This window comes from Malurus melanocephalus, unplaced genomic scaffold, assembly GCF_030028575.1.
Source record: "Malurus melanocephalus ecotype Western Australia unplaced genomic scaffold, MMel_1.1 scaffold_145, whole genome shotgun sequence".
Taxonomy (NCBI): Eukaryota; Metazoa; Chordata; class Aves; order Passeriformes; family Maluridae; genus Malurus; species Malurus melanocephalus.
This window is the reverse complement of record NW_026623377.1, coordinates 318282-341437: the sequence shown is the minus strand read 5'-3', so window position 1 is coordinate 341437 and position 23156 is coordinate 318282. Positions and strand designations below refer to the sequence as shown.

The following is a 23156-nucleotide window of genomic DNA, read 5'->3' as shown; positions in this document are numbered from 1 at the left end:
CTTTGCAGCAGTAGCATCTGTACACATGATTTTTTCAACGTGTGGGAACAGGTTATTTAAAGGGAAGCCCAACTCATCTCTGCAATGGGCACCTTGCAAAAGCCTCAACAGAAAGACTTTTATGCAATAAACTCACAGGTATTTATTTCCTCTGCCTGGCCTCAAAACATGACAGGATAATGGTGATCTTGGGTCCAAATCTTTAACTGTAGGAAATATTTAAAATGTGATTCATGTCTCCCTTGCTAGCCCCTATTCTGTAAAACACAGGACTATCAGACTTCTCACAAGGTGGGTAGTAGGACTTGCAGTGAAAGGATAAACAGAAAGTGATAATTCACAAACTATTTCTCAGCTGCTGAGTTTCCTAAGCTGTGCAATTCCTGCAAGAATTGCAAGAGTGAGCTAGCAAGCAACAAGCTTAAGGACAAAAGATGTTATCACTCCTGTTATGTGAATCTCACCATTTCCTATGAGAGGCGGCAAGGTCGGGGCTTTGGAAGGTGGAACGGGGTTCAGTCTTGGAAGCATTCCATTAACTTGTTTCAACCTTTCTAATTTCACTTGCTCCATCCATTTGGTCCCTGTCATGTTCCTCCTGGCCTGTAAGCCAAGTGCTGTGGTGGCTGTGGAAATGGTAGAGTCCATGATTGGGGTTTCATCGATGACACTGAGGTCTCCTACACTGCCACCACCAGTCAGAGTAAGCTCGATCCCATTGTTGGAATAGTTGCTGATGGGGGACTGTTCGCTGCTGCATGTAGACTGACCACCAGGGCTTGGCTGAGATGTCTGTTGGAGGGAAGTGAGGGACAAAAGAATGTAATTATTAAGGAAACAATGTTGACCAGAGCACTTGCTCTAAATGAAGGTCTAAAAGATCTAGAGATATAGATACAGACAAGTTTAGCATTAAATGATAAAAGTGATTGTTCATAAAGAGGCTTTCTAGAAAGTGATTTTAACTGCAGTGAATGGCATTGCAAAACACAAGAATAAAATCCCTTTCACACCTTGCTGGTAGTATACAATGTATCTCCATAAAACACTGATCTGAGTAATTTCCACTGTTACTACTGTTTCTTCATATCACTTGTGAGCATGTATGAATGGATACCCTGCTTTGCTTATGTGCTGTTCCCAACTGAAGCTGCAACTCAAAAMCCAGAATTCAGCAATGTTACAAGGTATTAGTTTACACTGCTCGGCTTGCAAACAAACAAACAAGACTACAACAACATTGGAATTTGGGGTTTTTTGATTAGGCTTGTGGCTAAAGAATGTAAGTATTTTCCAGGCTTAAGGCTCATTGTTACACCCAGTGGTTGGCCTGAAATGTTGKYWTGTAATAAAACAGGGACAAAGCATCAGTGCAAAAAACACTGTATCATATTATCAGCATCCCATGACTCTGGTAGCACTCAGGTCTAACTTATACCTCCTCTTATACCTAATTTACACCACCTCTACCCTGAATCAAGAAGGTGATGATCTGCTAGATCAAATCCTTTGTTTTTAAGGGCAAAAATTTCAGTACACAATATAGGCTGCTAATCTGCAGGGATACAAGCATGTCACAATAGCATCTTTCTTAACAAAAAGGTGTCCCCTGCTGCTCTAGTAGAACTCTTGCTATGGGGAAACACAGGCTTGATTTACTTTTCATAATTTTTATAAAGTTCTCACAAAAGAATGGGAAAATTGACCAGCTGACAGACAAAACAGAGGAAGACAGACAGAAGTCTCTGGACTTAATATCCCACAGTAAGATTCTATCACAAATCAGTGGGGCATGCAGTATCATTTTGCTCCCAAGAACAGTTTCATGTAAGTATTTAACTTCTAGGGTTTCTGATGTGGTTTTGTTTTTTTTTTTTTCCCTGCCACTCTGTGATCTTTATGTACATTTTACTGAAAAATGCTGTCTAGAATTTCTGAAGTGGCAGTGACGACTCTCACTTTAAACATCAATGAATGAAGACACAGATTCATGGCACTGCTGTAGTTTCATATGCCCCTAAGGAGTCCATTTGAGATTCAATAACTGTTTTATTATTTCTAACTTGAATGATGATACTCAGAATTTATGAGGCCACACTGAGCAAGTTTATTTCCAAATCCTGGCCATAGCAGATTTGGTGACAAGAATGGAAATAACAGTTATTATACAGAAGAAAGTTTGTGCTTCTGGACAATAGCTCATGGCATATGGAAGAAGAATAATAGTGATCAGAAGCCTGTTCTTGTAGCACATGTCAAGATCACAGTGAGGTAGGGTACAGAAATAAGGACCATATTACACAGAACATATATTTCTAGATGTGCAAGACAGAAAAAAAAGGATGTCTCATCTAGAAGGGAAAGTACAAAGACATTTCTGAAGATGTTTCACCAATATAAGCCAGATTTTTCACATGTCAAGTGTTGCAAAATGGTCACAGCACATTACAACTGGGAATGCTCTAGATGGATTGCACATTACTAAATAAAGGAATGACTGAACAACAGGCAGAAGACTAAAACAAAAGCATAAATAATGTTGCAACAAGAAAAACATCAGAAAAGTTAAAATGCCCTCACCTTATTACCCACTGTCCTTAGGAAGTTAGAATAAGACATTTAAGAGCATCAGGCAGAAAAGACATTGAATTAGTTGAAAACCAGAAAATACATCTTAATTCATACATGCAATGAAAAGTAAGACATATAGAATTATTTTTAGAATCCATTTTTCAGTGAGAAATATTTAATACTATGTAARCTATAGGCATTAGTATCCCTTTTCCACAAATTTTCATGTTAAAACTGTATTCAACATGCCTCAATAATGCTGCACATTTACCTAGCAAAGCAAAAGTTTTGTTCCTTTGTAAACTTAGGTAGTTATCACCAAAGATGGCAGAGGACCTCCTTTAGACTTCAGCAGTCTAGAGTCTTTATTCTGGGCCCTTGTAAGTTTCAGAATTCAAGATTAATACTGAACAGTTTGAACATAGGCCTTAGGCAAAACATAGCAGTAACTCATATTTCAGTGAGTAATCACTTTGAATTGCAGCATGATTAACAGTATGAGCAGAATTTGGAGGGCCCATATTTGTAGTCCCCAAGGGCTGGATACAGATGAATCATAGACCCAGATGGGGAAGACGATGGAGTGACTGCCTTTGACTTAACCCTTTTGAAGAGGGCAGATAGCACATGAAATTCAGGCAAATGAAAGGACTTGTATATTTAAGACAGCATCTTAAATAAAGGGATACARTCCTTTCAACAGTGTGATGCAATACATTAACGTAAACCAGAGAAAAGGCCTGCAGACTTCTAATTCAACTTGATTTAGTCAAACTTGGATTAGTTTAATTTGAATAAGTATCAGATAAACATAAGGTCACATCACAATAGAGATGATAAGCTATCAAAAGATGCCTGTCTGCTGTTTAAGAAAGTCAGTTCATCCTGCTTCAGTTTGACCYAAAAGCATCAAACACCTAAAATCTGATTGCTTCCCCAAGTTCTCCAAAAATTATTATCATCAATATCATTATTTTAACCATTTGGACTTTTTGTGGTTTGGTTTGRTTTTTTCCTTATTCTGGCTTTCAGCCTGCAAAATTCAGATTCACTATCTTTCTTCTGGAAACAGAAGAGTGAGAAAAACATTTGTATTTTTTAAATGAAAACTCTGATTTTCTCATATTATGCTTACTCCAGAAGATGGAGGTTTATAGGAGAAACGATTATTGTGACAGTTGCCAACACTGCACTTATTCCATATTGCACACACTAGATGTAATCTTTTAATTTGCTATTTCTTAGGCTTTAAAAACATTTTACAATGCAAACATAAAAGAAAACCTCACAGAACCAAACCTTGTGAGCTGGAGTTTACAGGCTTGAGCATTTCATAAAGGGGTTATTTGGTTGCAGGAAGAAAAAGGACAAAGGCAGTGGCACAGTGTATTGCATACCATTGGCTTTTCTGACTTGACCGCTTTCACTTGGAGGCATTCTTCACGCTTTGAGGTAGTGTTGCTGAGGTCCTTCTGCTCACCAATTGCACCCTGAGTCTGATGGCCTGGTGACCGTGTCTGAGAGTGACTGCCTGGGTCTCTTGGTGGCGGAGGCCTTGGGTGGATATCTCCCCGCTGCTTCTTGGTGACRTGTGCCTCCGGGCCATGCACGGTCTTCACATGTTTGCGGAGAGAGCTGGGGTCTGTGTAGCGCTTTGTGCAGCCCGGGATCTTGCAAACATATGGTTTCTGACAAGACACAAAAACCACTTCAATTAGATTTATTTGCCTGTGGGACTCCTGAAGAACTCCTTAGAGCACAGCTGGTATCACAGTTATACACTTTCACAGTGAATTTATTGCCTGATTTATAGTCTCTACAGCAACTGAATCATAGAATGGTTTAGGTTGGCAGAGACCTTAGAGATTATGTAATTCCACTCCCCTCCTGACATGAACACCTCCACTAGACCTGGTTGCTCAAAAYCACATTCAAACYTGGCCTTGAACATTGCCAGGGATGGGGCGTCCACAACTTCTCTGGGCAACCTCTGCCAGTGCCTCACTACTCTCACAGTAAAGGATTTCTTCCACATAACTAATCTAAATCTACCCTCTTCCAGTTTAAAGCMATTACCTCCTTGTCCTATCAAACTGTGGCTGCACCTAGTCAAACTCATTAGCTCCCCTTGGCTCAGAAGGTAGCAATAAATGCTGCACAGATGGCAGAGGGCAGAGTCTCTCTTGGTACAAAATGGCACAGCTTTCACTCTATCTTAGCAGAAGAGTCAACACAGCTACAGCAGTTTATGAAGACTGGTCTAATTTTCAATCCCACCCATTGCCCTCAGCAGTTTGATAGGGTTTCCAGTGTGCCTAGTGCCTACTCCTTGACACTGAGAAGCAAACAGCCCCCTACAAAAGATGCTGGCCCATTTATTCAGGTAGAATTAACTGAGGAAGCATTTTTTTCTGTCCTCTTCAGGTCACCAGTATAATACAGTGCTACGAGCATTTTCATGTGGCAGCAATACATGCACTAGTACTACTACTGCTACTCATTTTTTAAGAATTTGYTTTCTTTGTGAATTTCTATAGTTCACTAAGCAATGTAGAATAAAGTAAATTTACTGTCTTATAATTAAACAAAGCCTTTGTTCTTGTATTATGGGAGGATTAGAAAGAAGAGTTGAGCACTTCCTAAATCCTTTAATTGCCTCAGGAAGCAAAGTATTGTTCACCCACTTTTATTACTGAATTGTTTCCAAGAAACTACTATTTTAAAGGGTTTTTTTTGGTACTAGCCTTCAAAAAAAGAGACCTTCACGCAGAGTTCCTCAGAGGGGTTCTCAGTCTGCTTATACATGGCATTGTGGAGCCTTCGACAAATGTCTTTTCTTTATAGCTGTCTAAGGCCTGAGCCTGCTTCCACTGATGTCAGTGGGAAAAAAACCTCCCATTTACTTGAACGGGAGCAAAAATGAGCAATTTAGAGATGWTGGTGAGCTACTGAGACAGCTTTTCTCGAGATGCTATGGATGTAAAATCAGTTAGCTCTCTTCCGCATGAGTAAGGCATACTTTCAAGATATGTCACCTGCTTTTAAATCTCTCTGTAGGTTACCTACTCAAAACCAAAAGGGCACTGCAAACAAGTGCTGAAATTGGTCTGTACTTTTCATGGTATTTATATCAGTGAATGTACACTCCACCAATATACATTGCCCTAGAAGCTTATCCTGTTTTGGTGTGAAGCAATGGAGAAGGAAATGTTTAATTTGCCTTTGTGGCTGCATCTAGCAGAAATTATGCGGAGCATAAAATTTCTCTGGGTGACCTACTGTTAGACACAGAATTCTSATCAGAGGCAGGTCACATAATTAAGAATGAGAAGATCTAACTCATCAAATAGGAAAAATACAGATTTGGTCAGACAGTGAATGAAAAAAGAAAGCTCAGCAGCTATTGGCAAGACTTGATGAACTTCCTTCTACCTTGGTGACCATTCACAAAATCACTGCAGGGCTTCAGTGCCATTGTCAGCTGGGTTGCTGAGAGCACACACAGCAGAGATGAGGCAAACTCAGAGATGTGCAGTGCCCTCTGCTTGCCTTGTGCCTGAAGAGATGATGCAGGGACTGAAAGTAGACGAATGCTTCCTGGGGATCTGCCAGYCCCAGCATGCCTGTCAGACCTGACAGACAGCTAGAGAGAGGTGGAAATGGATATAGCTGCTGTGGAATGTCCACCCTTCCAGTACTTCCACGTTTAGCTTGGAGGTGAAGGAATATAGGGACACATCAAGGAGGAGAGAGYGGACTCTGAGATGTGAGACTGAGATGGTGTGACTCTCTGTGCACTTGAAATGGGACAATAAAACATGGACAGTGCAAGAAGATGCTGTGATTCCTGAAAAAGCAGGCACAGTAACAGGAAACACAGTAATAATGAGATGCTGAGGGTTTGGGAAGCAGCTGTTACTGGCAGAGTTGATTTCCTTGAGAAAGGTCTTATTTTCTCTGCTGCATCCCTAGTCCATGAGGTCTGTTCAGGGCAGAAAGAAAGACACCAGAGAAGAAGGAAAAGGCATAACTCAGAACTTAAAAGACAACCCATGATTTCAAATGCTGGAGACTGTGGCTGTCTGCAGCACCCCAAAGTATGCTGGGGAAGCTGCATCCTAATAGATACCCAGTGTCACTACCAGCATGGGCATGGGGATGACTCCAGGCACTCTGGACTCCAGGCACCAGAGTCCCTCCAGCTACAGAAGAAAAAATGATCCCAACATACAGGGAAAACAGGACCTGTCCCTGCTTAATGCATGCGTTTCCACGAGACCTCCTCATTCAAAACTCTCCTACACTTAATAAAACACCACACAGCCTCTCCAGGTATGACATTGTGCTGGTAAGAGCCATCCAGAATTTACATTCCTTTCAGGTTGCTGAGGGTTTCTCTGCCTGTCCTCTGTAATACATTGCTATGATGACACTGCAAGTCTGTTCAACAATGAATTATATTAATCTTTTGAAGCTGTGCTTACTTACCTCGTTAGAATGAGTCCTGTTTTGGTGCTTGGCCCTGTCAGATGCATTGGAGAAAGCTTTGTTGCAGCCTTCATGTTCGCACACATATGGTTTCTCTCCAGTGTGAGATCTCAAGTGTGTTTTCAAGTTTTCTAGTCTGGAGTAGGCCTTTGTACAACCTTCAAACTGGAGACAAGAAATAAATCTGGTTTAGTTTTAATTTTTGGACTTGCAGAAAACAGTAAAAGTGGACTCATAAAAGCTTAGAAACTGTCCAAGCCTTCATAACCTTGTCCAATGTAGTTTTGATTTGGAGGGTTTTAATTTTACCTGGGCAAACTCCACCACAGCTCAAGCTAAAGAGAGAGCATGGTATTTGAGTACTTTGACTAAGACAGAAATCCATTGCAAAGCCGTCAGGAGGCTGGTGGCCAGCTGTAATACCCAGACTATGTGAGAGAAAGTGCTGTTAAATAATTAAGCAAACTGAGCCCTGTTTAATAATGCCTTTTGAGACTTCTTTGTACTTTAAACTTGAGGAAGTGAGCCAAATCATCCAGGGAATCCCCTCTCCTAAAATTTTTGACATCTGGTCATGCTGGATAGTGAAGTGGCAGTCTCTTCTCCACAAGCGTCTGACAGACAAGAGCTCAGGGAATGTCGCACTTGTCCTTCTCCATTTGTTCTCTGCACAGCCCCAGCTTCCCTGTACAAGCCTGGTGCTCAGGCCCCTTTACTTACAGTGCATTTGTGTGGCTTTTCCCCTGTATGTCTCCTCATGTGGACCACCAGCATATACTGGGCTTTGAAAGGTTTCTGCTCCCGAGAACAGTCCAACCATCGGCACACAAACTCTTTCTTCTCACCATGTATGTGGTCATTGTTGATGTGCTGTTTGGGCAGAACAGAGATTACAGCTTAACAGAAATACAACATCACCTGAAATCTTATTGTAATTTCGCACTAGGAGAGCACCAGAGATACAGGTGAGAGCCAGGTCCTTGTGGTACTGAAAGGGTAAGATCATCTGTACTCCCAATTGACCACAGGGTTCCAATTATAGATGCTATTTCCAGTCCACTAAGGCCCATGAGTTTGTTTCTACTGAGATCAACAGGCTTTGGATCAGACCTCAGGGACACAACTTGATAAATGGATCCTCAATAATCTCATGCATGGCTCCACTTGTGTGATTCCCTTTGAGTACTGCTTTCCCAGAGCAGGGAAGCATTACTTAATTGCTGCTCAACATAAGCAAGGTTTACAAAATCAGGCTTTTGGAAATGTATTTTCCAACCTGAAAATTCAACAGAAAGGCTAAACCAAGTTTCCACCCCAAATTTTAACTCAGTACCTGTTATCCATATTTCCTTTCAGCAAACGTATTTGGGTCAGTAAATGTACAGTTTGTGGCGGGGAAAACAAACCCCTACACATTGTGAAATGAAACTCTGAGTACTGAAGCATATATCACGCCAGTTTTTGCCATTGCCAAGTCTGGCTCTGTCTGAATGTGTGTGGAAATGACAGCTGCCCCAGCCCTGCTGACTCGCAGGCGCGTCTCGCTGTGGTCAGTGTCATCCATGGGAGTGTATCCAGAGGCTGGGCAGGGCTGTGAACCTTGTACTGTTCCACAAAAGTAGCTTTCTGTGTTTCTATCACTAAGATTTTGTTCAGAAAAACACTTAAAAATTGATTTAATTCTCCTTGTTTCTGAGTGGAGACAAGCAGGTGAAACAAGGCCAGCCTCAAAATTGCTTTGGTCTTTTTTAAAGATTTAACTGTTTGAATTTTGTTACACAGTTTTAGAAAACAGCAGCAACCCCTGGACTTTCAAAGTCTTTTGCCAGCAGGAGCTACTGGACTCATTTTCCCAGACTCATGGAGAAACAACGGTTTCTCCACACTGCTGTACATCCGTCATTGTGCCACTAGATGGCCGCATTACCCAGCGAACGACAGTATTCCCACTAAGGTACCGCAAAAAATCTTTCCAGTTTTTATTTGATCACAGCGCAGGGATGAAACATATATCTGTTCCATAATGGGCTCACAGAAAATGACAGCCGTACAGAAACTCAGCAGTTCATACTGGAACACAAAGAAGATAATCCCAATCTTTTCTAAAGTCTCAAAATCAAACAGAAAGCTACATACAATCCCTGACGTTCACAATTATGCACCATCACCATGGCAAACAGATGCCCATTGCCTATAACAGATGACAGCTGTTTTTCTGAAACTTTATTGCCATTTCCTAAAAGTTGTTATGGGGCACAGGATGCACGAACAGAGAGTGCTGGGCAAGATACAACTTGTAACCTGCAGAGGTTTATGTTTCCAGTACACTCATGCTACACACACCTGTGCCAGAAGCATACATGCTCCCTGCACCGTGAAATGGCATCAAAAGAGCACAGTGAGGTTAACAGGTGCTCTCTCTTGATAGAGAAAGAAGTAACAGGGGAAAATTCAATGCATTCAAGTAATTCATGGCCAAAYCTCTCTGTAAACATTACAGACAGCGTGATATGTGGTTAAACACACACAGCCATAAGGGGGATGAAACCTGAGTGTGTGACTCAGGCTTTCCATTCGAAATAAAAACCTCAAGGCTGGATCAATCACTTCACAACAGCACCTCCTTTTACCTCCTCCTGTGTGGACACTCAGGCACCATGGAGGGTCTTTCAGAGAAATTCTCCATAGGACAGTTTTTCCTCGTCCCCACAAATGAGCTTGTTCCCTGTGCTCCAGACTTCTAGCCCTTAACAGCATGAGCATCTTCTAAAACTGACCTTTCTCATGGGCCTAGAAGTCCTTTCCTCACTCCCTCCCCAGCCCAGGTTCACTGCAGCAGCTGACAAGTTTCACCGAGAGCGGTAACTTGATCATTTGCCTCTCTCCATCACTGGTTTACTTGTCAAATATCTTGTGATCACCCTCTGGTCTCATAACTATGGCCCTCCATACTAATTTTCCCTGCTCTCTTATCCTGTCAATCCTTTCCGAGACCCTCTGATCTTCCTACAATCAAACCCCTCTTTGTACTGTTTTTCCTCATTGCTCTGATGCTCCAAGTGGCCCCTGAGAGCTCACCTGCAAATCCATYTGATTCTCATTCAATCCCTCTGAGGATCCTGACCTTAAGGGAAAGCCTGGAAGAAATGAGCCTGTGATCTGCTAATCTGGATAATTTATTTAGTTCACAGGAGCGCTGTTTAATTGCATTTTGCGGAGGGGTGATATTTTAGCAGACCTACAAACATGTCCAAATGCTGAGGCTGGTCTGGGGGARGACACTTGCTAGACATAAAATCAGCACCAGCAGCACTCCCAGGTAAGGAGATTCACAGTGTTTGTAATCCTGAGATTCAAAAACCCTCACTTGCTCATGAAGTGAAAATTTGTCAGTCATCTGCTATGGACACACAGGCAGGACTACACAGATACAAACCAGGAGCTAAATCTACATGGAGATTTTTTTGCCATTATCATTTGGCAGAAAGAATGTACAGTTTTTGCGACATGTTTAAAGGAAGAGGGAGGTCTCACTGTGCAAACAACATCATTTAGAAAAGTTCAGAAGTCTGTGAACTCTGGCATTCAGGTTCTTTAACTTAGATAATTACCTTTGGATTTTGTACAGTGTTTTTGGCTCCCTGGTTTCTATTATGAGAGGGAATGAACAGTTTTGAGCTTTTAAAACAAAGAACAGTCAGGAATAAGAGTATTATGCAAAGCAGAAGCTTTGGTACAGTACAATARGGATTTATAGGGTTTCAATTTATAATCTGTTTGTAACCTTATTACACCCATGAAATGTCACATTCCAGGGACTAGATCAGAAGGATTTTTTTTTTCCTGGTAAAATTGATGCAGTTTCAGGGTGTGAAAAGGCGCTTTTTTTTTTAATTTTGTGGGCCCAAACCTGCAAGTTTTACTTATGTCTGTAATCCTTATTACAGTAAATAGGGGTATGAAAGCCAATGATATTACTCCCTAGTGTCAGGTCTGCTAATATAAGGCTCTGAAGCACCAGCTTTGTATTATTAAGAATTTCTGACCTGAAAAAAAAKCCCCCATTAAATGCTGGAATTCTACAAGCTATCTCCCATTGCACACAGCTCCAAAAAGCTGCTAAACAGGGGTCATTTGCAGAATACCAGTCACTTTCATGCTACTTCAATGCTCATTACCAAACCTCTGGTTGTCCTGGCTCATTTTCTTTTCTTTAAAAAATGTTGTTATTATCATCCGGTTCCAAAATACTCTAAAATGAACAGAGGGAGTTGACCTAAATACTGATTTTGGTCTCAGAATGACCTGCTTTGAAGGAGGAAGCTCTCAGATGGATTTCAATTCCAGAGCATAAAACCCCACCAAATTAGTGGAAATCAAGGCTGAAGTTTGCCTGTCATCTTTACTGGGCAAGCTCAAAACCCAGAGATAATGGGAAACTCAATCCACAGCATTCTGGAAACATAAATGCTTACATGGTAAGAAATACTATTGAAAAAGGGAACACCTTAAATCATGCATGTTCTCAAATAATCCATACCCACCGTACATGTTACTTCCTATTGTAGCAGGTGAGGAGAGGTGACACTGGAAGTAGGATCTGCAATAACCTTAGTGTTCCATTTCCCTCCTCCACTAGAGTGTTTTTAGAAGAAGGGAGAATCTACACATATCCTAGTTGACTGCTTGGTTCCCCCTAGCTATTCAGTACATAAACAAATGTCAAATGTGCTCTCATAGTAATCAAACAGCAGGAGGAAAAGCCTCTCTATACCAGTGAAAAAAGTTAGGAACRTCAGGAAAAGAATGTCACTTCAACTGAGATTGCATCTGAAAGCAAAGCGCTATTTGGTGGCAAGAGCAGAATGTTCTGAGACCATCTCACATTTCCGTTTTCTAACCCAGGCATGCTACCCTAAAGTGTAGGAGGAGACTGGGAAGAGACTATGCTGTGTTGGTATAATGTGGCAGGTTAGTGGCAGAGTGGAAGGCATATCACCATTGCCAAATATTGGATTTCAGTTATACAGTGACAATTTCAGACTTTTATCTTCTCACAGTTATTTCCCTATACTCTACTCTRAAAAATTTAAAAGGAGGTGCTAAATATCTCACAAGATCTCACCACTGACATCAAGCTGAAGTAGCATTTAAATCATCACCTAGCACAAATCTCCTCCTGTACTGTACAGCCACAAAAAGTCCCTCAAACCAGCAGAGCTGCTGGATTTGATGCACAGGGGACAAAGTGCAAAAGGTGAGCAGGCATTGCAGTGGGACAGCTGCTAAACAGCTCACCTTCCAGCTGCACGAGAGACCTGCGGAGCCCACACACTGTGGAGAGGAAATGTGCAGAGGCTGTGTCCGGCAGTGCCAGACTGTATAGCTCTGCATCTGGTTTGGAAGGTTGTCCCTCACCTGCAAGTCCTGCAGGGAAAATTCTTTTATTTCTGTGTTTTGCATAGGGAATGTAGATTTGTTCTGAAGCCCACATATGGTTAGGAACAGTTCCTGGTCATCAGACCCATCACTGTGGCGAGCCCCACTGCACATAATCCTGGTCATGAACAGAGCTTCATCTTCCAAGTATGCTGGTGATCAGCTCCCTCTGCTCCCAGTGGGAGACGCTTCTAGGAACTCACTCTTCTGCTGGTTAGCAACTAATTTCTAGCTTYGATTTATTCACAGCCAATTTATATTCATTTGTTCTCATGCCAACATATCCTTTAGCTTAAACAGCTCTGCTTCCCGGCAGAGTGTTTAGATCTCTTCCTTCCCCACCCTAACTAACTGGCAGACAGCACTATTCTCTCYGTCTTTATTTGCTGGATTAAATAAACTAGTTGCTTCTGGTCTTCTTTGCAGCAAGCAAGTCCTCATTGCCCCTTCACCCTGCTCTGGCTGGAGGTGGGGAAGTCTGTGAGTTCCCTTTGTCATTTTGTTGCCAGGTTCAGCGGTTCTCTCAGCCACTTCACCTGCTCTGGCGCAACTGCAGCCTTCTTGACCAGTATARACTGACGTACACCAGAGCTCACAGACTTGGTGAAACAGAATTCAAACTTCCCTGTCACTACTTAGGTGTAAGTACAGATTTCTCATTCACTTCAGACTTGAGACTGTTATCAGGGCCGCTGAGTACCTCGTAGCTTGTCAATGTGCCTCTCCCAACAACAAACCCCAGGAAAGAGTATCTTCTACTATGGCCACAGCAGAGACAGAGACATAAGGCCCAGGAAAGCTAAAGGCCATATTCATATAAGTATTTAGATCTCTGATGYCACTAAAATAGTCACTTGTTCATGCATGGTGTGTGTATTTCTGAGGTGCATGACCTACACAGCTTCCTGAGATAGCCAAGTGATTGTAAGAAGAATATCAGTGTTTAAAATAGTGACAGGGTAGCACTTAAGCAAGTCCCCAAGCTTGCTTGCTCCCCAGGGATGCAATATGGGACTCATCACTGTTCCTTGTCACCATTTTAGGTAGTCAGGTGACTGAGAGATGACATCAGAGAGGCCTCCCCACCATCTCATTAACATCTTGATAAAGGTTGACTTGACTCCATGATCCACAGCGAGATGAACAGACAAAAGCATAGTAGAAAAGTTAGGATATAAAGGAGGTCTCCTGTGAGCCAGGAAATCTCCTGTGACAATAGAAATCTCATTGTGAGGGGGAGAAAAAAATGCATCTCCATGGAGTGAAATCCCCAGCAGACTTCTCGGACACATTCCAATGACTGCAATCGAGTCTCTCTCTAACCTCTGTGACTCTGTTAGAACAATGCGTGCATTTTAATTTCCTCGTATCCGATGGAAAATAGGAACGGACCTCATCTGTCCTCTCCTTACTAAAGATCATTTGCAGGCACAACCAGGCTAAACAGCCCCAAGAGACCAGTGTCTCCTCCCTGCTGCTCAAGTTCAGAGTAAATTTTTGACCTCATGTCCTTAGGGTGGTGTAAGTACTTAAGCCATTTTTAGTTCCTGAGATGGAAGAAGCACTTAAGCTGCTTTAAGCTCTTATGGTGGCATAAATGCTTAAGCTGGTTGCAGTTCCTAAAGCCAAGTCAGAGCTATAGCTATAAATGAAGAACTCTGCACTTCCACATAGGCACATGACTGTGGAGAAGCTCAGATAACGATCTTCAATCCTGCTTCCTTTCCTTTGGAGGCATTTGTTGTTATTCTATTAGAGTTCTTGTGGCTGTCTTTCATACTTTATGGAAGATTTAAGAAATGCTGTTGTAACAGATCTCTGCTAACGCTGATTAACAACATGACAATTTATACAGTTTGCTGATCTGGCCCAAAGCAGGTTGGTGCCTCCATAGTCTTGACACCTTTGCTGAAATGTAATATGCACAGTTAAGATCAGCTAGATCTTAAAAGCACTGCACAGAAATTTCCTCTGTGTATAATGAATACACTAAATAGTCTGTCTATGCAGTGCACTCCTCACCTCGCAGCGTTTGATGTTGTCACTCAATCTCTAGACATAATTTTCAACATTTTCCACTATTAAAAATTAAGCCATTTGCTTCCCCTATATATGGTCGTGACTGCAACCTAAATAGAGACTAGTGGCACGCCATATTTCATAGTCAGATTTTTTTGGGTGACTTTTTAACATTTGTAATGGTTTAATACTAGTCAGCAACTAAGTATCATGTTCATTCTCACCAGCCCCTGCCAGCAGGATGGGGTGAAATTTGGAAAAGGTAGAATCCATGGGTTGAGATAAAAACAGTTTAAAAGCCAAAATAAAATAAAAACACTAATAATAGCACTAGTAATGATAATGATGAAAAGGGAGATAAGAAGAGGGACAGGAATAATAGCCAACAGAAATAAGTGATGCACAATACCCTTGCCCACCACCTGTTTGCCCATGCCCAAAAATCCCTGAGCAGCAATTGGCACATTCCAGCCAACTTCCCCCAGTTTATATCCATGGTATGGAATATCCCTTCGATCAGTCTGGGTCAGCTATTCCTGACTGCRCCCTCACAACTTCTTGTGCACCTGCTCTCTGGCAGAGCATGGGAAACAGAAAAGTCCTTGACTTAGGGTACTGCTCAGCAACAACTAAAAYATCTGTGTGTTATCAACTTYATACTGGATCCAAAACACAGAATGAACCAGCTCCTAGGAGGAAAATTAACTCTATTCCAGCCAAAACCAGGATAAAAGCATGAAAAAATATATATATACTGCAAATATTTGTATCTACAGTGCGACTAAAAATGTTTTAATCATTAAGAAAAAAAAAATCACTACATAAAGAAAGTTTCAGTTAAAAAATGGTTATTGCAAAAAGGAGTGAAGCATGTGGAAAATGGGAAATATAACTTACACTATTTTACAAACTTAACATTTGAACTCTGTGTCCGTGACTGTTAATACCTAATTATATGAACAGAAAGAGACTTCAGTCAGCACTCCAGCTGACTTCATGCTTGAAGCTCATTTATTACTGTAATGTTCTGGATACCCATTTCTGTCCCTTGAGAACTGGCAATAGCAGTCAATGAAAAAAGGAATCAAAATTAGAAGTCTTACTCAATTGAAAAATTATGATGATTTATAACTTAAGATAACCTGAGTACATAGATGGATAGCAATGACAGGCATAGGACAAGGGCAGCGTGGAAACCAGCGGCTGGAAGAGAGGATGGAAACAGTAGGAAAGGAGGACTCCAGTGTCTGAGGGAGCATTCCCATTTGAGTAGTAGACTGAAGGGAACCTCAGAGATGTTGCAACCAACAGCTGGGATCAACAGCTTTCTTGGACCAGCACAGCTGGCACTGGGAGATGACTGGGTTTACAGCCAAAGTAAAAAATTTAGTAAACATCTGAAGTTCAGCGCAACACATGGGTAGAGRTTGCCCCTGTCTCATAAGCATACAAGTTCAAAAGCAAGGTATGCACAAAGGCCAAGAGCACTCAAACTAATAATAGCCAATGAACTTTTGCATTTTGTGGAGTCTACTGTATGCCTGAGCAGGAGTCATCTTTTTGCCTAAAATGCTGTTTAACCAAGCCCTCCCCCCCCCCGTAGTGAATCAAATTATTTTTATGTATGGGCTTGTAGAAGTCTTGTTCTCTAAATGTGAAACTGAACTACTAATAAACAGGAATATGCTAATAAAAAGGATGCAGCTCACCAAGACTTCTTGCTTTACATCTCCTTCTTTCAGCTGAAAATGTAAGTCAGATAATTTTTTTTTATCTCTCTGCCCTAACAACAGCAATAAATTTTCTAAATCCCCCAGTTAAAAAAAAAGTTTTTTTTTCTGCTTCTCCTTTTGTTCTATTGCAGTAAATTGTGTAGTTGTCTTCATTGCCATCAATAGGTTAAACATATCCAACTTGTATGTTTAAATACTAAAGACAGGGAAGTCCCCAAGGATACGTCAATCATTGGCTCTTGTACAAAGAAAATACTGTATTTTGCTCAGAAGAGCTTTCTGTGGCAATTTAAACACAGCGAGACAGACACAATATCCTGGAGAGAGGAAAACCTGCCATATTACATTCCTGACCCAAGAGAAAGGATCTGCCCTTAGGACATAAAAAGAATCGGGGCGGGGGGGAGAGGGTAAAAAAGAGAAAAGTTATCTAATCCTAAAAATAAAGACAGTGGTTCATAATACAGCATGACCTTCTTTTAAACTCTGACACAGTAGTTATCCAGTATGGATGTGACAGAATACCAACAGGGCAAACACAGCTTGCTCGTCAGGCTGGGAACCAACTCCCTCAGCTTATATCTGCTTCCAGGTTTTGGACAGCTTTTTGGTAGGCACATTCTGTGCAGTGAATGGAACTTATGGATATTGCAGGGATTCTTTCCCAATAAGATCACATCTTGTTCTTGTTTCATTTAATATCCATATATTCACGTATACTGTACAGTTAAGTCTGTTAGAAGCAACATGCAGCTCCATCAAGGGCAACGTTTTACAGCTCTTCCTTGATTTCCTGTGTCAGAGCATGCAGCTCCAAAGCAATGGGAAGAAATTGCATCTTTATTTGCTAAACCTGAAAATCTAATATGTGAGACTCTGCYAGGACATCAACATAAATGCTGTACACATTAATCATTCTAGTTTTACAGTGGTAGAAAAGGTGCTTTGATGACTCTCACGTTTGTTTCTTCTCTGATGTTCTCTTCCATCACTGTGTAAAAAACCAAATACCTTCCTTGTCTTTCTTAAGCTTCTTTCTTGAAGCTTTCATTCTTGTATAACTAGCTGGGACACTAACAGGTGAAGCTAGTATGTTACAAGAATTACAGCTTTCTTTACTCTTTTTTTTCCCAGCTGTATGGAAGTAATTTTTCAACACATGCTGCCGTGATACCCTGGCTTTACCAGCTCCTCCAGCACTGATGCTCTGTATCACATTTGCCCTAGTTCAAGCAAGGTATCATAGCTTCCCTATTTTAGAACATTACCAAAAAAAAAAAAAAAAAAAAAAAAAAAAAAAAAAAAAAAACCAAACAAAAAAACCACTCAATCTGTGACCTGCCCGAGGACAGGCTAATTGCATTTTTTGTGAGGAGGATGCAGCAGTGGAAACTGACAGTGGAAACCACAAGCCAAATGCAAAAGTCAAATATTCTCAAAACAGGCATATTTTGGTTAAATCTCATGTTTTGGTTAAATCTCTGCTCTCCAAGGARAAGCCTTGCTCTCCTGAGAACCGCTGAAGCAGGCAAAGATGTAAAAGGGTTACATGAGGATGACAAGTTCTTGGGGACCTGGGATGAAGGAGCCTGTAGGGCAGAGGAACAACTTCAGTACTCCTGGAAGAGTACAAGGGGCCAACCACAAGCTGATCACTGCTGGTGTTTCTCCCAACCGCCTTCTCCTACCTGCCCTACCTGCTCCTACTGTCTGCAGTGCTTCCCGGTGCCCTCCCAGCTGTCTCTGCTGCAACACTCCCTGCACAGCTCCTGCAGGTTGGGTTAATCCACATCTCTGTGTGGGCGTGGCCAAACTCTCCTCCAACTTCCACTCGCTCCAGGATCTTTCTTGGTGTAAACTGTGTGTATTGGAACACACAGGCTGAGCTGCTCTAAGTGCTAACTGCACAAAAGCCTTTTGCTGTAGGGCTTTTTCTTTTTAAAAGGCACTGTCACAGATAGAACTTCAGCAATACACAGAATTCACTTTTACAAAAATAATCTTATATATATGTGTTTGGCTCACTCCTACTTTGGATTTTTTGTATGCTCTTCACTTTTAGGTCTCCCAGTCACATCCACATTTCACTCGTCTTCTATGTAAAGGTCACATGAAAAAATATAGGGCAATTTGGTGCCTGCAGCATAAACCAAGAGACCCAAGACAGACTAGCGAGGAGAAAAGCAGAGGGAGAAAAAACACAGGTGAAGTGTCTACCAGGGACAGAGAATTCAAACTTGGCTTGAAAGGACAGAGCTGGAAAAGGAAAGTGAACAAAAGCCATTTGCTTTTGAAGTGTTTAAGATCCACTGCTGATTGATGAATCTGTGATGTTGATCTTTACAGTTCAACAGCAAATGAAGATGATCTTCTCCCGAATACTATGCCCTAGCCCTGCRCTGATGATCTTCAGCCTGTTCTGCCTGCTTTCCTTTTGTTCTTCTCCAGCACACATGCACACACTTTCCCCACAGGCTTTCTGAGAGGTGGCTACAGGCAGGAATTCTACAGTTTGAACTGCAGGAAGGACTTCTGYCTTCAGCAAAGTAACTACAGCCTGACTGCAAGGAGGTGCAATGCCTGTTCAAGCCATAAGCTCACAAGTGAGGAGATTCACTTTACAAAGAGCTCCCCATTCCCCTCAAATCCACTCCTCTCCCCAACTAATCAAAGTAGTAGTGGACAAACAAGGGAGAGGTTTTCCTACAGTTGGATGGGGAACAGGGTGAAGAGTGGCCATTTGCCCTTCACTGATTCTGAGATTGCCAGTGAATGCTGCCTAGGAAATGTATTCTGTGATACCTTCTAGCAGTGAAAATGGAAGGAGGGAAAACCACCTGATGCTYAGCTTCAAAATTTTCTGCTTCATGATCTTTGCATTTAAGGATAAAAATTGATTTCACATGCAACTGCTAGAGAATTTCCAGGAAAACCATGTTAAAACTCTCCCTCACAGGCAGTACCCAATGCAAGCAATGGTTTACTCTTCTTTACAAATCTGAACTCATGACAGCTGTGTACAGTCTTTAACAAAAACATACAGGACCTACCTTAAGAAAAAATGAAAAACTTGAACAGCCTGACAGTTAGCACTTCTACAGATGCTAGTGTAACACACTTAAAAGCATATATTCTATTTCTGGATTTTTCTCACTGGCAAAGGCAAACCATAGAGGACTCTGCCAGCACACATGAGAAGGAAGTAATCATAAAGAGGAATTACAATAAGGTATTTCATCTTATTTGCAAATAGTATGAAGAATGAAAATACCATTCCTGCTTTTGACAGAAGTACACCAGCACACACAAGGCAGAATTAAATACTTTGGATGTTTTCCCACATTTCTGCAGAAGACAAAAAAACTATAGGCCTCCTTCCTGCTACCATAACTCATCTGACTTCAATGGAAATCAGACCTGCTGTATATATTAAACCTGAAATTAACTATTCTCCCCCCATATTGTTTCGCTCTGACAAATTCCAGCCATTGCTCCTGGCCAAGCTGCACAAATCCTGGTTCTGTGAGCTGCTCTGCTGACACGAGCTCTTATGGCAGCCTGGAGCCCATTAAATTCAATTGGGTCCAAACACACTGAGCTCTCTGCAGGAGTGGGGCTTTAGCAACTCTTAGAGTTAGTTATTGAGCTCTGGGTTCAAACCATGCTAAAAGTAATAATATTCTCYTTTAACACAGGGCATGCTTACAATAAAATAAAACTGGAAGAGATTCCTAATCTTTACATTCCACAGTACAGACCAGAGTGGTGAAGCCAAGAAATGAAAGCTCAAGAGTAAAGATGCCGAAAGAAAAACAAAATAAAGCAAAAAGTACCCAGCAAAATATCCCAACAACTGGTGCACCAAATGAATGTATAAAGACAGAGCTGTTTCATAAAAATTGGAAGGCTGCAATGACAAAAATCTGTTAAAATTTACACTGCCTTCCAGAGCATGGAAATACACTGGAACCAGTTTAGAATCATTAGGCTCTTTGAGTTAAAATGTAACTGTATATTGCAGCAGCTTTATACAATTTTATATTAGCAGAGAAAAACTGCTTGAACCCATGAGCCAACCTAGAAACCTATGAAAGACTATAGCAAGAGAAAATAAGGAAAAGCTACAAAGTACCATTTTAACAAGATTTTGAAATCTTCCAGACTCCTGGAGTGGTACAGTGGGTCATCTATCTGTGCAGAAAAATCTGCAAAATACTTGATCCCTTATGAAAAAGTTAAACCACTGCCTCTTTTACTGGAAAGCCTTCATTTCTGACGAGGATAAACAGCAAGGTAAATGTCATATTTTAATGGGATCTCCTTTTCCGGGTGCATTAAACATATGGGTACTAGCACTAAGCATGTAGACAGGATTTGCTGAAAAACATGCATTTCCTTTAGTTGGGCCAGATTTTGTAAAACCATGCACTTTCTTCTACTTTTAGTACTAGAATTACAGCACAGCTAACACGGATCCACTTAAAATGAAAGAAAATATATTCCTCAGCAGGATCTTCCTGTGCAAATCAATCAGTAGATCTTCCTAATTTTTTTGTAAAGAGTGCCCTTATCCTTACCACATGGACACATACAAATTGTTCATATGATAAAAGTACCAATGTTTTGTCTGCAAAAAGAGACTATTAAATAACAGCTTTTTTTTTTTTTTCAATAAATGCATTTAGTGTCTCCTTATACATAAAACTATAAAAGCTGCAGTTCAGTCTAGAAATGCCTGATCCACATTTAGCAATGAAAGGCACTAAAAACCGCTATGAAAACTGGCAATATAGTGACTTAAAAACACAGAACACTTTTCACAGAAACGACAAAGAAAAATACTGACAGTGATAAGCAATACCAAAAGCTTTACWAGGCAATATATGTTTTAACATGTATTTCGTCACAGAGGTGAGAGAACATGGCAGAATTAACCCAGCCTCAGTGGTTGACAGAAGCACCAATGTATTAAAGCCACGACATCATGACTGGACTGGAGGAAGTATCTGGGGCTTTTCCCCCTCACACCTCCACGAACCATGTCTAACAAGCTTCAGCACATGCAGCAATTTATTGCTGCACTGAGACATCCCTTGGGTTTTTTCTACTGGACATCCACTTAGAATTTCCCTTTTGCCTCCATGCTAGGCTTGGTCATCCCTGTCAGGTCCTACCAAATTCAGGGATAGAAAAGGTCTCTGTCCCATGTTAAAAGTCAGTCACGCTTGATGTTTCAGGCAGTGGCAACCTTCTTTCATCTTTTTTTACCACGGGATAACATTTTCCTATCCTCTCATATATGCCACAAACAGTCCTGCATTGTATCTAAAGAAAGACAAACATTTGAGCTGTTGCAATGAAAACTGTGCAGGATTTTTTAGCAGAACATGGGAATATCACCTAATGCACTTAGAAAAGAGCCAAGGCAAATTTTTTTCTGTCCCTGCATTCCACACATTAACTTTAATTGACTTCTAGTGAGCTTTCAAGGGCTTTTGGAAACTAAAAATCAATTCTAAATGGTCTGGTTTATCTCAAAGATTCATATCTTCTCCTATATACCACTGTGGCATCATCTGAATGGGACAGATTTGTGCTGGCAGTCAACCACAGAAGTCTGCAGCAGCAAACCAGAGGGAAGTCCTGTATCTCTGCAACTCTTGCTCATCCAAAAACTTACCAGAACTGGAGCCTGGAGCCTTCAGAATGTCATACAAAACACATTTCTTTGTTCAGGCTTTTTTTACTAACTGTAAGTGTCGGACTCTGCTTGGCAATTAATTTCCTGGCTGGTAATCTCTTGGCTCTGATCCATGCAGAGAGAGTGGCTGCACTGGAGGGAGGCGTGCAAGGCACATGCTCTGACTTTGCAAAATGAAGTGGTCTCTTGATTTAAATGACAGTGGCCAAGCCTGAAAACTTCATATTTTCCCTGCATAATAGAGTAAGCTAAGGTCACTGTTAAACACTCTTTAAACTGAGTAATGTGGCAAATGGTCAAATCCTGCAGGAAGGGCTTTCTTGGTCATCTGAGGCAATCTTACAAATAATATAGGTACAATAAAGAGACGTAAACACTACCCSAATGGTAGAAAATAGAAAAATTGTACAATACATTGTACAATAATTAGCATTGATAACAGTTTAAAGGATAAAGCCTATATTTCACTAAATTTAAGAAAACTTATGCTAACAACAACAACAAAATCACTGTATGTACACAGTGTATTAAGTTTCTCTACTCTCATCTCTTGCACAGAGGTACAGAACTCTTGTGGCAATCCAGCCTGATGCTGGTAACTGGCAAAACAGTTTACAGTGAACAGTCCAGACCTACAGGAATGCCTCTCCCTGGCAGCTAGGCCAGGTGGGCTTTATCACTTCTGGCATGCATATGTTGTTTAAGGTATTCTGAAACAAAGCAACAGAGAAGCTCTTATAAGTGGCCAAACTCTCAAAATTTTTTTTTCACTATGTTTCCTTTCTTTTTAGGCAAAGGCTTTCACAGCAGAAAGAAAGTTGGTAGCATGCTCACATGTGCTGTGAAGAGTGAGATATTATCTTTTTAATTAATTCAGCCTAAAGTAATGTTGTTTTAAGTGGCATGCTCCAATCCTCGATTCCTCAAATTAGGAATCATCAGAACTAAATAAATACAGGAAAGACATTTGTCCTTCATGCTACAGAATCCTAAAATAATATGCCACAACACCATCCATCCCCCCAAAYCATACTGGACCTCCCTGGATGCATTCAAGGTGTGTTGCCCTTATCTGGCAGGAATCACTGCTGAGGTAAGGTGCTAACCAGAAGCAAAAGATGGACTTATCTGTACTGTTCTTCTCTCTGAAAATTCAGTGAGTGCCTACCTGCTGCTGTGCTGCTACTGTTCTTTCTTTCTGTGCT

The 23156-nt window shown here is 41.1% G+C and overlaps 1 protein-coding gene across 2 annotated transcripts in view; it reads right to left on the bottom strand.

Annotated features, from left to right (window-relative positions):
• Positions 1 to 23156, bottom strand: part of GLI3 (GLI family zinc finger 3) — a 202867-nt gene that overhangs the window by 3324 nt on the left and 176387 nt on the right. For both annotated transcript variants that reach the window (XM_057371346.1, XM_057371347.1), the window contains exons 11-14: positions 7780 to 7929; positions 7060 to 7224; positions 3969 to 4259; positions 465 to 792 (exon numbers count right to left, since the gene is read on the bottom strand). In XM_057371346.1, coding sequence (XP_057227329.1) covers positions 465 to 792; positions 3969 to 4259; positions 7060 to 7224; positions 7780 to 7929 — 934 coding nt within the window. The remainder of the gene's footprint in view (positions 1 to 464; positions 793 to 3968; positions 4260 to 7059; positions 7225 to 7779; positions 7930 to 23156) is intronic.